General features: G+C 38.3%; 1 protein-coding gene across 44 annotated transcripts in view; it reads right to left on the bottom strand.

Annotated features, from left to right (window-relative positions):
- Positions 1–2,796: 2,796 nt before the first annotated feature.
- LOC131543457 (receptor-type tyrosine-protein phosphatase delta) overlaps positions 2,797–17,671 on the bottom strand; it is a 336,697-nt gene continuing 321,822 nt past the window's right edge. For all 44 annotated transcript variants that reach the window (XM_058780793.1, XM_058780808.1, XM_058780795.1 and 41 more), the window contains 7 exons: positions 15,696–15,981; positions 11,919–12,097; positions 11,710–11,836; positions 10,548–10,673; positions 9,290–9,444; positions 7,587–7,722; positions 2,797–5,402 (listed from right to left, as the gene is read on the bottom strand). In XM_058780793.1, coding sequence (XP_058636776.1) covers positions 5,334–5,402; positions 7,587–7,722; positions 9,290–9,444; positions 10,548–10,673; positions 11,710–11,836; positions 11,919–12,097; positions 15,696–15,981 — 1,078 coding nt within the window. In that variant the 3' untranslated portion in view covers positions 2,797–5,333. The remainder of the gene's footprint in view (positions 5,403–7,586; positions 7,723–9,289; positions 9,445–10,547; positions 10,674–11,709; positions 11,837–11,918; positions 12,098–15,695; positions 15,982–17,671) is intronic.

Below are 17,671 nucleotides of genomic sequence, written 5' to 3'. Positions count from 1 at the left end.
ACTTGGTCAACCATTTGCAGCTCATCAAATACAATCCACGAGCATTTCCGCAGCCATATGTACATCACAGCAGTTTTATTCCTAATTATTATTCTGTCCAGGCTTCCAGAAAAAGCCTGATAGGGTTCCAGCAGGGCGACTATCAGCTGAAATTATCCCGAACTCCAAACCGCCTCTGACTGTCACAGGGAATAAAAGATCAGCACTTGACATCTTATTTGAATTAGAGACTGATTCTCTCGCTGCAGGCAACAGCAGGAACTGTGAAGTTCCCACTCGATTTTCCACACACCATCCCTGAGAAATGCACTTTTCTCATTACAGCAGTTTGGTCACAGCCGGTTTTATGATAGGAGCGTGGCTCTCAATGGCGGTCGAGCGGCGTATCGCGGGTTCTCCGGCCAAACCGGCGCTGAACGCTGAGTTGCCACATCTGCTCCCGCTGTAATGGATTTGCTTGCCGTTAAGAGGCCGAGGGTCTCGGGGGAAACGGCAAAGAGCTTAACGCCGCTCACTTTCTGCTGCTCTGGTGATTTATTTTGATTAGGCTGATGAAGTCTTCGCTGTTGCCAGCCCGGAATAATTGACACCTTGTGCCCGGAGGTCAAAGCGAACGGTGCAGGCTTTATGCAGGGCTGCAAGGCTGCAGCGCTCAGGCGGAAAAAGCTTCACGGGATTATTACCAAACACTGCACGACGTCACGTGACGCTTGAATCAATATGAACTGACTGCAGCTTCACGAGTGCGATGAAGGCCATTCAACATCAACACAAACCACAAGCGCCTACGAAAGCCACAATCAATCAATCAATCAATCAATCAATGAACCAACAGCATTGCAAAATGTAAACTTGCAGCTCTTAGGAAAAATTCAGAACTGCAAGACGTAAACTCAGAATAAAAAAAAAAAAAAAAAAGCCAAATTGTGAAATTTTCTAAGAAAAATGTCAGAATTAAGAGAAAAAAGTTAGAATTGTGAGATAACTAGTAGCTTCCTTTATTTTATTTTATTTTATATTTATTTGAATTTTATGGCATAAACAGCACTGCAATGTGTAAACTCAGAATTTTGAGAAAAAAAAAAAAAGTAAAAAGCGTAAAATATGTAAAATTACTATGACGAGCAATTATGAAAACGAAAAATGTCAAAATTGCAAGATGTAAACTTACAATTACGAAGGAGAGAAAAAAAAAATTCAGAGTCCCAGAAATTCTGGCATTTCTGATATTCTGAAAAAGTCATAATTACTTAAAAATCAGAAGTGCAGCAGACAAATGCTAAACGTTAGACTTCAACATACAAATCTTAACTTGCATTGCTTACCTTGTATCTGTCAGTTTATATCTAACTTTCAGCTTGTTGTCATGACAGCGCAACTCCAGAAAACATGGCAACCTTCAAAAGCTAAATATAAGGATTTGTGAAAAGATTACGTCTGTTTACATCAGGAACACATTAGCAGACCTTCAGCCACCTCCTCACCCATTTAGACACTTTACAGTGCAGCAAATTATAAATGGTGTTTTACTGAATAATTCATACAAAATACAAACTTCCCACATTATGCCCTCTGGAATGCCTTATATATGATGTAACTGCAGGTTTTTTTTCTGCTAGAGAACCTGAAGCAGAGCAGGAGACTTTTGAACACAGAGCAGAGGCATTGTGGGATTTGAGCACATGTGAATCATTAACCTTCATTCCAGTTCCTGCTGCCCCGCTTTCTCTCTCAAATCTCCATTTGCTCCCATAAGTGCTCTTCTTTCATCAGATCATTCTCACTGTTTTGATTCTCTCTCGTGTCACATAAAACATCAGAAATCTCTGCAGGATTGGACGGGACGCTCACGGAGGGCATTTGCACTCACTTCACGCGGCTTGATTCACTGGGTTTCTATCCGATTTACATTTGGCTTCACAAAACAAAATGTGCTCTACTATTGCAATGCAACATCCTGAAGATGGTTAAAAATATGAACATGAATGAAATATATATATATAAAAAAAAAACATACAGCAGAATAGGAATGCAATCAACAAATCAACAAAAAATAGACATTTTGAGATCATCTTGACATGCTTAATACTTGGATAAACTGACAGAACGCTAATGTAGATATTGAGGAGAAAAAAAATGTCAGTAGAGTTGTGTGACCTTTCCTTTGTAAAAGAACATGTTGAGCTGTTTGCATGAACCCTGAACCCTAAATACAGCCATGTAGAACACCTTTTTTTGGTTTACATTACTAATCCTAAAAAAAAAAAAAAAAATATCAATAAACAGATCACTCAATCCATGACTTTTATCTTTTTAAATGTCAAACTTTTTACATTTAAAATGTTACGGGGTTGAAGGTGAGTGCAAAAATATCACCAAACAGTCTTAACTAGCAAATATAACCACACCACACTACCCTTACTTACTGTCATTATTTTTGTGCTTTGTACAGTATCAGAAATAAATAAAATCCATGACTTTTTTCTTTCAGAAATGCTTTGACTCAACTCTGTTACATTCAAAATGTAAAAGGCTTGAAGGTCAGTGCAGAAATCTCAAATAATAGCTTAACTACAAATATAACCATACTAGACAACATTACTTACAGGCAGTATTTTTTTGTACTAGGAAAAAAAGAAGAAAAAAAAAAGTCTGCAAATAAATCAATTAATTAAAAATAAATAAAACAATAAAAACCACTGTGATGTTTTCCAATAACAGAGCTGAAGTATTGGATGATTCATTCCCGTTGATGGTCGTCGGCTCACAGGAGGGAAGGAAGGAAACACGTGTGCATAACACTTACATTTTTTAATAGAATTCATTTATAACAAATGGAACTTGTGTCAGCAAAGTACAGAAGGACGGCTTCTCGTACAGATGTGTCTTTTCACCAATGTCATCTAAGTATGAAAATAAAAAGCACTCCATTCATTCAGAAAGAAAAAAAATAATCAAATCAAATCAAATCAAAAAACAGTTTACATTTACAACTAATCAGAGGTAATTTCATGATTCTTTTTTTAACAAGCCATTTTTTCTTTACAATTGAATTGAATTAATTTCAGTCTATGCATCCAGATGTGAGAGTAACAGGGAGCTTAGAAACACCATGTGTACGTTTGCGCTCGTGACGCTTCAGTCTTTCAACGGGGGAAGAAGTGACACTTTGAAATCACCTGCTAAAGATGCTCTTTTTTTCGCAACCGATTTGTTTTTCCTTTCTCTTAATCTTTTTTTTTTCTCTCTCTCATTACTTGGGTAGTCTCTTTTCTGTGTTATTTACATACACACCAAGTGAAGTCTGAAGGAGATTCGTACAGTCGGGTTCAAGTAAAATCCGTAATGGGTGCGGAATCAGTAGGGCAGTGCATAGAGATAAAGAGATACAAAGTGCAATTCTTCCTACTCGCCCCCACTGCAGTTGAACTCATGCATATCAAATAAGATCCAGAAGAGGGAAAGAAAAGCTGAAGTGGAGCACATTGAAGCGCTGAACACTAGGTGGCGCTGACAGTTACGCAACGGCTGCCTGTTGCTCAACATATGATGATGAAAACATCCAAAATCAACAGAAACAGAAAGAGTCAAAACAATACAACGCTTTTTCTATTCGAAACAAGAAAGGGGAAAATAAGCATCTGGAATGCACATCCACAAAGCCAGTGAGGTTCAAGTGTCGAATCGTAATATTCTAGTCGTGAAATTCGCACGTTAAAACACTTAGTAACTTATCAGCAAGAGCTTTGCAGGTTTGTCAGGGTCTTTCATTTATCTTGGCGTTTATTTGATTTCATTTTCCGCCACCGACGACTGAAAATGACGGGGAATTTGACGCCAAAGCTTGGTCTTAAAAAGACGTAAATAATTTGCCTCGGTGCCTTTGGGGAACTAACAAAATAACAACAGAAATGACTTAACAGTATCGGGCCTGACTGTTATCGTGCGCATTCTTTCTTTGTCGTACCCTTGTCATTTTTATTTTCTCTGAGCCAAATTAATGCCACAGAAAATTAAACAGTATTGATGGAATTACGTATTTGCATATATAATTTCATAGACTATAAATCCATACGCGTGGGAAATCAATCGATAAATACTCGTACATGAACTACTTAAACTATACACGTCGTTAAATGAATATCGTAAAAAAGAACAGGCATAAATATAAGGCACTCTAAATGCAAAAGAATGAACACGTGGACGTCTTTGTACCTGTGGCCTAACGGATGCATGACGATGACCTTTGACCCATGAGCTTGTGAACATGACGACGATCGCCCCGCCCTCGTTAAACCGACGCGTATTGAACCCTCCGGCCATAAAACGTCTAGTTATTGCACAAGAAAAGATGCGTGTCCGTCTGTCCGTCCGTCCTGCTGATGTGCATTCCAGCGGAAAACCCACCATCATTTTCATATATTATACCATCTATATATCTATATTTTGTGAATATACATTTCGAGGTTATATAAATAAAGACTTTATTAATATCTCTCTCTCTCTCTGCTCATGGAAGAACTGAGACATCTTCTAACCTTTATACTCTGCCCACCCCATGATTCAGCGTGTGTGTTTGAAACAAAACGCCACAAACCACCAGCAAAACGATGAATGAAGGAGGGCACATGGGTGCGCACATCAGAAAAAAAAAACATGAGAAATACAGTCAGTCTACGCTGAATTCTTTCATAAAAGAGAGGAAAACACCACGAAACGTGAAACAAAAGTTGGTATGCATTATTTGTGTGGTTTCTCCAGACGTCTAATCGAACGATCGGCATGTTGTAGTTATTACTTCAGCTCTGTTCATTTAGTTTTCTTTGATGATGGCGATGATGATGATGATGATGATGGTGGTGGTGGTGGTGGTCGTGATGAAGTCTCCTCTCTTCATCAGTGATGTATCTCCTCGTATTGATTGTGGAACAAAACAAATTCTCTTTACACCGTGTCTCGAGCTCCCCGTCTCACAGCGTCTGTGTTCGTTGACTCCTTTATGATTCATGAATCCTCGAAGCTGCGATTATTCCGCACTTCAGCAGTCTAGATTCACCTGTCTGAAATTATTATCATTATTATTATTATTATTATTACTATTTATTTATTCATGATTTACTTTTGAAGTCAGATCGGGGTGATTTTTCTTGGTCCACCTGGATATTTGTCTTTTTATTGTCATTTGTAAGTATTTCTAGGTTTACGTTGCACATCCAACATGTAATCGAAGAGTTTAAGTTCTTTTCACAAGCAGGTATTTATGGCTCAGAAGAATTAAATGACCGCTGGATGTCCGATGGCCGATCCGTCTCCCTGACAGCGTGACGAAGATCTTATGTTGCATAGTGGTCGAAGCTCCCGAGATACTCCAACCCAGCTCTGTAACAAAACTGGTACTGATCCTGAGAGACAGACGGACAGAGAGAGAGAGAGAGAGAGAGAGAGAGAGACAGACGGGTCAGATCTGTGCCAAACATTCAGTCAGATCAGATGTGTGTGTTCATTTCTCTTAAACCGGCGCACCTAGTCATCTAGATGTTTTAATTGAGATTTAAAGTATGTTGGACGTAATTCAGAAAGGTAACAGGGTTGACGGTAACAGCCAGGACAGATTTGTAACTACAAGGTTTCCTTAGAAAGACAATTCAATGCTGATATAACCTTTCTAGATGTAACCTTTTTAATTATGAACCGTTTACTATAAAAAAAAAAAAAAAAAATCAAGGTAAATCCTGGTAACAGGGTTGACATTTGAAGATCTTCCCTTACTGCCAAGCATATAAACTTAAGAAACCCTTGTGAAAAAGAAGCGTACTCCAAATTTTAAAAGTATACTTAAAAACGTACTTGCAGATAATATAATATGAATGCAAGGCCACATAAGGGACTTAAAAGAGAGACACTTTCATTACTGTTTCTAAACATACTTATGAACACTTTTATAATGTGACCTTTGTAATAATGTCAAATTGAAAGATTTACTTTAAAGTACATTCTAAATCATTGTGTTTCAATCATCTATTGTCACGTTTTAAAAAAGTACACGATGTGTTGATGTGTTGAATAACATACGAAAGCACATGTAAAGAACTTGATTAATGATTTTAACTGTAGTGTGCTATTCAATATTACATTTAAATGTAATATATTTTAAAAGCTCTAAATTACAACTTAATCATTACAAATCTGTAATTAGAAATATGTTTAAATACATGACACAAAAGTTTCAATATAAATTACATTAAAGTGTGCAGTCATCACATTCAGATTCAGCAGTACTTTAACCATATTTTAAAGACAAAAAATAATAATTATGAAATTACATATAAAGATGTACTTAAGTCCTACTTAAGTGGGTCAAAACACTCTTTTGTTCAACTAAATGCATTTAATACAAAATCAATAAATTCACATTTAATTAGAATGAACATGCAAGTACGTTTCAGAAAATATTACACACAATTCACACTTAAACTATATTATTATTATAAATAACTTTTTATTAATTATAAAACTTTAAACGTGGTAAAGTGTGCTTCTTTTCACAAAGAGAAAAATGTGCTTTGAAGAATTGTTTTAAAATAATGATTGTGTTCCGTTTGTTTTTTTTTTTTGTTTTTTCTGTTATAGTACATAATTTAATATGGCATACATATAATTGTAACAGAGCTGAATCATAACCAGAGGATACATCTTCAGCATTTTTAAATAATGCATTCTTAGCTACAGTCTAAAAAAATAGAGAATAAAGACAAAATTCACTCGACTTCATCCATTGGGAAGTGTATATGACAGATGATAAGAATAAAAAAAAAATGCAAAGACATTATTATTATTATTATTATTGAATTTCAATGCAAAATCTTGAAGACAATGTGGAATAACATGCATTATCATATCGCTCACGATAAGAGCAGGAACATCAGCTCAGAAATGACATGAATTCATGATGGCAGTCTAGTTTTCAAAAAGAAGCTGGATTTAGGCAGAAAGAAATTATGACATTTTAAACACAATCTTTTGGTAAAGCACATGTGTGAGGTAATGTGACATCTTCTGAACGGTGTTATGGGTTTCTCTGTGAATTCACAGATGCGTGGCTCCCCTCATCTCCATAGCAACACATCAACCCGGTGGCCTGAGACGTGAAGGGTCGCACGACTCTAATGCCGCGCTTTTGTGTCGCGTGTCTGCGAGGTGAAAAGCAGGGATTGTGTTGCGCCGAGCGTGAGATTCGAGCCTCATCACCTCGCTGTCCGCATTGATCGCAGAAAATAATTTCCCCCATTGACGCTGGGAAAGGCCATTGTGCGGGTTAGCTGTGAAATTGCTTATCTTAGCCAATTTGCATGGCTAACCTGAAGGGTTTGTCGTTATAAATGAGAACGAGCGTTTGCGGGCCGAACAAAGCCAAGCATCCGTTCATTCCGTCACAAACTCTTCATTGGGAAACTTCAGACTAAAATCAGAGAGGACGTCTGAAAGCCTAATCACTAACCTGACCTGGACGTTATTATCTGTAATGTGCTGTTTTAATCTGCGTTTACATCCTGACTGAAGTGAAGAAGTGTGAAACGGTTACGTACTTCGGTCTGGACCATCGCTGGCCGCTGTGTTCTTAGCATCTTGACCGTCTGGAAGATGTCCACCACTCCTTCATAGCGCATGCGCTCCAGAACGATGCTGAGTGTGATGAAGACGCCCGTCCTGCCCACGCCAGCACTGCAAATGAAATCACAACACAACCTTTGATATTCCAAACCATAACGTGAACAAAGTTGACTGAATCTGACCAGGATGCGAAGCAGCCTATTCATAATATTTTGCTAACTGAATTTGAGGCCGGACACTGCAAGCAAAACCACTGTTTTTCATGCACCGTTCAATTTTAAGATGCCAGGCTATTCTCTTCCAGGATTGCAGTATTAGTGGAAGGAAAACAGTGAAAATACACATTTAAGTGTTTATTTTATTGCACTTTATTTGTTTGTGCCTTTAGATTTAAGTTCCAATCCATGTCTTTAAAGAGTTTTTCCTCCACTTCAGCAGCACTTACGTACGCCAATACTAACAGTTTAATTCCTCTCTATATAATGAAGTTTTTTACCGAGGGGTTTGTTCATATATCACTCTACAATAATCTGTTCATAAAATCAAGGTGAAAATGCATATATTTAAAGGCTACATGTTTGTTTGTCCATTTCAGCAACACTTACATGCACCAAAATGTACAGATTAATTCAGTCTGAGATGATTTGAGCTTTGTGACAAGGTGCATTATCCTGCTGGAAGTAGCCATCGGAAGATGGGTACACTGTAGTCATAAAGGGATGGACATGGTCAGCAACAATACTCAGGTAGGCTGTGGCGTTTAAACAATGCTCAATTGGTACTAAGGGGCTCAAAGTATCCCCCGCACCATTACACCAGCACCACCGGCCTGAACTGTTGAGACAAGGCAGGATGGATCCATGCTTTCATGTTCTTTACGCCAAATTCTGACCCTACCATCTGAATGTCGCAGCAGAAATCGAGACTCATCAGACCAGGCAACGTTTTTCCAATCTTCTATTGTCCAATTTTGGTGAGCCTGTGCGAATTGTAGCCTCCGTTTCCTGTTCGCTGACAGGAGTGGTTATTTGATTTACTGTTGCCTTTCTATCATCTCTAACCAGTCTGCCCATTCTCCTCTGACCTCTGACATCCACAAGGCATTTTCGTCCACGCAACTGCTGCTCACTGGATATTTTCTCTTTTTCGGACCCTTCTCTGTAAACCCTAGAGATGGTTGTGCGTGAAAATCCCAGTAGATCAGCAGTTTTTGAAATACTCAGATCAGCCCGTCTGGCACCAACAACCATTCCACGTTCAAAGTCACTTAAATCCCCTTTCTTCCCCATTCTGATGCTCGGTTTGAACTTCAGCAAGTCGTCTTCACCACATCTAGATGCCCAAATCCATTGAATTGCTGCCATGTGGTTGGCTGATTAGCAATCTGTGTTACCAAGCAATTGAACAGGTGTACCTAATAAAGTGGCCGGTGAGTGTGTGTGTACATACAATACATACAATACAATACAATTCAATTTATTTATGCTTGTAACTGTCTGACCCAGAGACTTCTGAGTTCACAAACACAACTTCCGGGGAGGGATAAAGACATTTGATGTGTTTAAGTATTTTCTATCGGATAAGATTTAGTTCACAGAACAAAAGACAAGCGTTTTACCCATGAACAGTGGCATCTGCCCGGCTCTGTTTTTCTCACCAAGACTCGTGTCTTTCTTACCTACAGTGGACCGATATGGGTCCATCCTGACCAAACTGCTCTTTTGTTTTATGCACTTGGCCGATGAAGTCGATGAAGCCTTCCCCTGATTTTGGCACGCCTTGTTCTGGCCAGTCTGTGAACTGGAACTGCCTGACGGTCCGTGACTGTCCGTCCTGAAAGCAGAGAGAGAGAGACGGATGAGAATAAAAGAGCTGCGGCGGCTCTCCGATGCATTACACAAAGCCATTACATTCACATTCACGCGCGAGAGACCGACACAGCGCTTGTCAAACCGATGACGAGTACATGACGCATCCTAAACGAGTCTGAGAAGCTCAAGAAACAATGATAATTAAGAAACGTCATGTTGATACTGAACTAATGTCTCAGTGCCAGCGAGATATATTACTGATATAACTTTGAAATATTTCATTTATTTAAAAGAAATCAAATCTTTTATTCAATTGATGAAAAGTGACAGTAACCACATTTATCATGTTAATTCAAATAAATGTTGTTCTTTTGAACTTTGTATTCATCTGTGGATCCTGAAAAATAAAATTTATCAAGTGTTTCCACAAAAATATTGTGCAGCACAACTGTTTTCAACATTGATAATAATCAGAAATGTTTCTTGAGCAGCAAATCAGCATATTAGAATGATTTCTGAAGATCATGTGACACTGAAGACTGGAGTAATGATGCTGAAAATACAGCTGCGCATCACAGAAATAAATTACAGTTTAACAGATATTCACACAGAAAACAGCTGTTTTAAATTGTAATAATATTTAACATTTTTACTGTATTGTTGATCAAGTAAAGGTTGCCTAGGTGAGCAGAAGGGACTTCTTTCAAAAATATTGAAGGCCAGGAAAAGCATCACATATATATGGTGATATTTGGTATCAACACGGTAGTTTTGGGTATTTTTCTGTTTTGAGCTCCAGCCGCCCACAGCTCAGAAGCGTGTCGTTTCACCTGAGCGCGTGAATGAGCGACTCCAGACACTAATTCCTCTGATGTGGGCGGCTGAAAAGCTCCTGACGAGAAGCTCAGAGAGTTCGCATTTCTTTAGTGATTTTGTATATCCCAGATAAGCGACGTGAGAGAGAGAGAGAGAGAGAGAGAGAGATAAAATGGCAGGAATGTGAGAGTGTTTATCAGAATAAATGCTGTGATGGAATTAGAGGCCTGCGAGCTCTACTCAGACTGCATATGCACTATAATACACAAATCACAGAGCAGAGGATGGGCCGAGGGTCTGGTGTCTCACCCGTGCGTCCGTCACTTTAAACTCTCGCAGGATGTACTGCGGCATGTTGTATTCAGCCATTGGATCCACCACAAAATACTGATATCTGGCTGAACGCTCTGCTGGCCAGTACTGATGGCACTTTTCCTGATGGACAGACACAATACATCAGTCATGCGACTGCCAAAATACAACCAGCATGCAGAAAGCATCAGCACAAATACCAGCACTGGCAGTTAACACTGGGGTTTAAGCAAAGGGAAAAATGAATAAAATGTGCACCACATCTGTTTGAAAGAAAATCACGCTGCTGTTTTTTCAATGGTGGCACATGAGATCATAAAATTTGTGGAAATTTCTTTAATTTCAAGTTAGGCAAAATCTGAATATTGCATTCAGTCACGGCCAAAAAAAACTTTTAGCATAAATGTGCAAAATGATTTGATGAATCAAAATTCTTTTGGCGATCCTGGAGACACTGAATTAAACACAAATTAAACCAACAACCTTGAAAAAGTGTCCATTTTGAATTTGGACCGTAGTCTGTAGTAGTAGAGTTGCTGATATATATATATATATATATATATATATATATATATATATATTAGTGCTGTCAAGCGATTAATCGCATCCAAAATAAAAGTTTTTCTTTACATAATATATGTGTGTACTGTGTATATTTATTATGTATATATAAATACACACACATGCATGTATATATTTATGTTATGACAAATGTTACATTTATATATTACATATATTTATATATAATATAAATTATATGAATATAAATATATACATGCACATATTTTCAAAATATATGCTGTATGTGTGTGTATTTATATATTCATAAATATACACAATACACACATATATTATGTAAACAAAAACTTTTATTTTGGATGTGATTAATCGCAATTAAACGTTGACAGCACTATATATATATATATATATATATATATATATATATATAGTCTTTTTTCCACAAAAATATGTCAATATTTTTCATAAAAGATTGTTGGAGCACATTTTATAAGAAAATACAATTTTTGTCTTCCTACTACAACATTTCTCATTTAATTAAAATGCAATGTGAGCAAATTGTTTCTCTAGATTATTTTTTCTCAATGTACTTTCTTCAGCAATAAATGAATGAATAAATAATCGGCTGTCAAGCACTCACTCTGCCCATCTCTCTGAGTTTGGTCAGCATCACGACGATGGTGGAGTTGTGTTCCCACAGCATCCTCCAGAAGTCTTCTGTGGTTTCGGCTAAAGGACCCTGCGTGGCGATGTAGGCCTTCTGTTGCCTGACACACAGCGAGAGAAGACACACGTTCACCTTCACACTCACAAACACAGAGACGGACAGATCCGGGCTCCTCTGCTCACCTGTATCCGTCGATGAAGCTGGCGTTGATGTAGTCGGAGCCCTCGACTCCTCTGATTGGCTGCAGACAGACGCGCGTGGACTCGTAGGGCATGATGTTAACCAGTCTGTTTTTGAATTTGTTGCAGGGCAGATTGGCACTGATGAACCGTGAGGTGTGAGCTTTTGTGTTCGCTAACCGCTGCAAGAAACAAATCGGAAACAGCATTAAAAAAATAGCAAAAGTTTGTCTAGACACATGTTGATGTTGACTTGAAAACAGAAGTAGTAGTAAAGTTTGAAGGACGTATGAATATCCGGACAGAAAGATAAACAAGCTGATATATAGTAGGACAGACAGACAGTCAGATGACATAAAACATAGACACTACCAATCAAACGTTTTTGAACAGTAAGATTCTCTTCTGCTCACCAAGCCTGCATTTATTTGATCCAACATACAGCAAAAACAGCTGCATAACAGACTGCTTTCTATTTGAATATATATTTAAACTGTAATTTATTTCTGTGATGCACAGCTGTATTTTCAGCATCATTACTCCAGTCTTCAGTGTCACATGATCTTCAGAAATTATTCTAATATGCTGATTTACTGCTCAAGAAACATTTCTGATTATTATTATCATCATCATCATCATCATCAACATTTAAAACAGTTGAGTACATATTTTTGTGTGTGTGTGTGGGGGGGGGGGGTTTAAATTATATAAATAGATAGTTTTATTTAGCAAGGATGCTTTAAATAAGATTTATATTTCATATAAATGCTGTTCGTCTGAACTTTCTTTTCAACAAAATAATAATAATAATAATAATAATAATAATACATATTTTTTGAGCAGTGAATCAATATTTGAATGATTTCTGAAGGATCATGTGACTGGAGTAATGATGCTGAAATTTCAGCTTTGAAATCACAGGAATAAATTACATTTTTTTAAAAATATATTAAAATAGAAAACAGTTATTTTGAATAGTAAATAAAATATATATTTCAGAATTTTACTGTTTTTGCTGTACTTTGGATCAAATAAATGCAGGCTCGGTGAGCAGAACTCTTCTTTAAAAACATTAAAAATCTTACTGTTCAAAAACTTTTGACATAGATAGATAGATAGACAGACAGACAGACAGACAGACAGACAGACAGACAGACAGACAGACAGACAGACAGACAGACAGATAGACAGATAGATAGATAGATAGATAGATAGATAGATAGATAGATAGATAGACAGACAGACAGACAGACAGACAGACAGACAGACAGACAGACAGACAGATAGATAGATAGATAGATAGATAGATAGACAGATAGACAGACAGACAGACAGACAGACAGACAGACAGACAGACAGACAGATAGACAGACAGACAGACAGACAGACAGACAGACAGACAGACAGACAGACAGACAGATAGACAGATAGACAGACAGACAGACAGACAGACAGACAGACAGACAGACAGACAGATAGACAGATAGACAGACAGACAGACAGACAGACAGACAGATAGATAGATAGATAGATAGATAGTTGCTGTGTAAAAACATTGGGGCAGATGTTTAATGTCTTTAACTGTCTTGAACTTGGTCATGAAAACAAGGGAGTGAAGCAAATGTGGTTTATGGTGAAGCGAGCGAGCGCAGTAATGGTTAGCGCTAGCGTGAGAACGGCACAGGGGTCTCTGGGTTCCTGCAGGAGAAACCACAGGCCCCACACTGTCTCTGCGGCCGAGTAAAGAGAGCCTGTGGTGGGGGCAGAGTCGACTGCTCCGCTCGCCCAGAGCTCGTCATGTGGCGTGAAATTCGATCACCTTCTTACTCTCGGTAAATAGATTTCTGTTTGACAAACTGCAGGCCGAGTAAAATGTGGCGGGGTTGAATAACAGAAGAGAGACGAGCAGCTTCCTGAGGCAAAGCCGGCGGTTCTGCTGCAGTCATTCCAGAGCTGCGGCCGGACGTCTGTAAACTAACCCTAACCCATGATCGCAGCGCAACCAGGCCCCTTCTGTTCAGATGGAGTTTGATCAAGAGTCCCGTAATCAGACCAGTCAGCGGTTGGGACACTAGACTAGACTAGAAACTCAACTAGATAAGACATTACCACACATTACACCATCTTAACAACCTCTCGTTGCTGGTAGTGATGGGAATGTTTTGGCCGGATTGTGGGAGAAACCGAAGCCTCATCCAAGTACTATCCAAGCCAAACCCTGCTTAGCTTCCAAGATCAGACGTATCAATATACACCAGGTCAAGGTTTGGTCAAGTGGCTCTTTAGTAGGGTTAGGGCTCTCGGGACTCTTCACTCAGTCTAAGATTCATTCAGTCTATTTGTTCATGGATTAGGAGTGTGTGCAAATAGTCGAAAAGTTTGAATATTCAATCTGTAATTACTATTCGACAACTAAAAACACTATTCAAATTTTACTACGTGCTGCTTTGCTGGCTGTACATGCAGGAAATCTGTGATAAATCCTAAACACGCAAAACTAAATGCACTGGGTGGCGCTGTAGAGTGTGGATCGCATTTGATCACAGAATGTCGTCGTCTGCCTCGCCAACTTTGGAATTAGTTTGATCAAAATGATCTTACAAAAGGAAATACTTTTGATCGTGAAACGGAGTTATCAGAATATCAGCACCACGATGAGAAATCACGTGAAATCCAGACAGCAGTCGACTGAAGAACGAGAGCTGTCCGTCACTGCATTCAGACTGCAGGTGAGTGTGGATGTACCCCGAGTGAGCTGAGAAGAGAGCCAAATAATCTTGAGACATATGCTTCCTTTAAGTTCTCGAAGGTGAGTGGTTTAAGAACAGAAGACACAAAGCGCTGTAAGAAACTTTGCTTAGAACACCATCCGTTATCTTTGCGTCTTGAACGTCTGTGTCGCCGCGCATTCTTACTGTTATCGGACTGAGGAGCCAGCTTTCACCCGAGCATGTGGATATTATTGAGAATGTTTTTCTCAACATTTCTCAACTTCTCAACCGACTCAAGTGTATGTACGTTCTGTACTGCAATCGGCACGGTCTGCTTTATTTTTTCCATTTGCTCTGCTTGAGCTTGATTGCTTTTGCTCTTCATATGTATATTTTATTTGTTCACACACATTTTCAACCAAAATAAAACTTTGAGATATAACGTAACATTGTTGTAGAACATTTTTGTGTATTGTGTGTAATTTAGTGCTGTCAATCGATTAATCGCATCCAAAATAAAAGTTTTTGTTTACATAATATGCGTGTGTACGGTGTATATTTATTTTGTATATATAGATACACTCACATACTGCATATGTTTTGGAAATATATACATGTATATACATTTATATATTTATGTTCTTATATTTTATATTATATATAAATATATTTAATATATAGACATAACATATTTAATTCTTAAATATATCCATGCATGTGTTTGCATTTACATATGCATAACAAATATACACAGTATACACACAATGTAAACCAAAACTTTTATTTTGGATGCGATTAATCGCGATTAATCATTTGACAGCACTAATGTAATTATAAGCTTGTTCAGAAATGGTGACAAAAACTTGCTAAACCTTATTTAAATAAACAAATATTTGAATATTCTTTTTTTTTTTTTTATGAGCGCAAATATTTGAATACAATATTTTTTTTGAAAAATGGCCATCATGGCATTTAACATGAATCAGCTAGCTGTTTTTTGGGGAGGGTTTTCAAATTACGGTGACAAACAGACGTCAACAAACCCAGCTCCCGCTAACGTCGGTCTTACCTTAAACTCCAGCTCCATCCCGGTGACGTTCTCTCCAGACTCGATCTGCGTGAGTTTCTGGATGTAGGCGTACAGGTTTCGGGCGGGAACCTCGGTGGTGCCGCAGGTGACGGCCTCCTGGAGCGCGTCGTGAATAAAGACATACTGGTCTTCTGTCTGGACCATGTAGTTCCTCTGAGCGCGCATGAGCGTCACGTGACCGTAGATGTCCACCGTTTTCTCGTGTTTAATTCGCTCCAGCATGGCATCGATGACGATGAAGCAGCCGGTCCGACCCACGCCGGCACTGTCAGACAACAAGACAAAAGTTTGACAACGTTAGATTTGTTTTGCAAGGATGCTCCAAAGTGAAAATTCTTGGCCAAAGCGAACAAAATGAAACACTGGGCTGAAGAACATGGTTTTTCACGTTTTCCCACCATGTATTTTGGCTTTTTTTTTTAACCATTGCATAAATTAATTGCTTTTTAAATCGATTGTTAAATATTTATTTAACACTACCAACAAAACACAATTTAGTTTAGTAAAATAATATTTTTGGCCATTTTTGAGACCCCCTTCTTGAATCAGGCATGTATTTTTACTGAACACATAAATGAGAAGAAGAGACTTATTTTAAAACATTAGAAAATTTTACAGATCCCAAACTGAACACTATGTTTGAATGTTATAATAAATGCATTAATGAAGCTGTTGTTTTATTTATTATTAAATATCAATATAAATTATTAATATCGTTATAATTGTCTTATTTACTTTATTGTCTTATTTTTATTTTATTTCACAGAACAACAGTAAAATTACAATACTAACATTTATTAATGCTGATGGTGTTCTTTTATTTTGGTGGAAACCCGCAGGAAGACCTCGGTGCTTTTTTTGTTGGCAACAGCAGATTTATAAATGATTCTAATTATGAATTTGGGAAGAGTTTGTTGCATGTATCACACTGTCACACGCCTGGTAAAACTGTATAAACATGTTACTGAGCAGCTGACGAGTAACAGTTTCAGTGCAGAGTTTCCTCTTTTGGACTCTGGCTAACGAGCAGATAGCATTGTGAGCTCATGCAGCGTTGTCAGAATACATGCAACTCATGCGTGTATTAGAAAACATAACATGCTGCAGTTTATTTACTAATTGTTTAAGGCCATTTCGTGATTTCAGTCATCATACAGTAACCAGCGACAATCACCCTTCCTCTTCTCATCAGAGACATGTGATGCAGTGCTAAACCGTCTCTCGCTGTCGCTGCTTCTAATGATTTTAGCATCTTTCTCGAGCAGTTTTAAATGCTTCCTTATTGCTGCATTATAAAGAGTGTGCACCTCTCACTCTATGCTGGTTGATATTTTATCGTGTCATGTCATTGTTCGGTTCAATTTATTCGGTCTTTTAATTTAATTTCGGTTGCTGAATATTCGGTGCATCCCTACCGTTTTGTGTAGTTTGTGTTGAGATACATTTTCATTGTTTACACTCATGCAAACTGCGAAAACAATGGGACATGACTGACAGTACATGACGCGTCACATTTCTTGTGCTGAATGCATTGTTTTCTGCAGTCAAACAGTATTTAATTGCAGAGATTCTGGAGTGGATAAAGCCGTTCTTGATCGGCGTACACCTGCGCTCGCTATCAGAGGAAAACAACCCCTCCATTTAGCCTCTCACCCTCTCTAACCTCCATCTACAGACTCTAAAAGCCTCCATCTACTTTCCTCTTCCCATCACTTTGAAGAGGCCAAAGCTTTGCTAACTTCCTGAAGCGCAGCCATTGACGTCATCCACAGGCACTTCTCCATGAAACACCTGAGATCAGAGCCCTTCATTAAGAGCAAAGCTCCACAAACGCTCACATTAGCGCTCTTCCTGCACAAAGACGTGAGTGCAGAGAGAATTCTTAATGAACGACGCACTCGAGCCAATGAACACCAGCTCTACCGCACACAGAAGTTTGACTAACACACATTTAA

Source organism: Onychostoma macrolepis, chromosome 07 (genome assembly GCF_012432095.1).
Source record: "Onychostoma macrolepis isolate SWU-2019 chromosome 07, ASM1243209v1, whole genome shotgun sequence".
In the NCBI taxonomy this organism is placed as follows: domain Eukaryota; kingdom Metazoa; phylum Chordata; class Actinopteri; order Cypriniformes; family Cyprinidae; genus Onychostoma; species Onychostoma macrolepis.
This window is presented reverse-complemented; position numbering and strand designations above follow the sequence as displayed.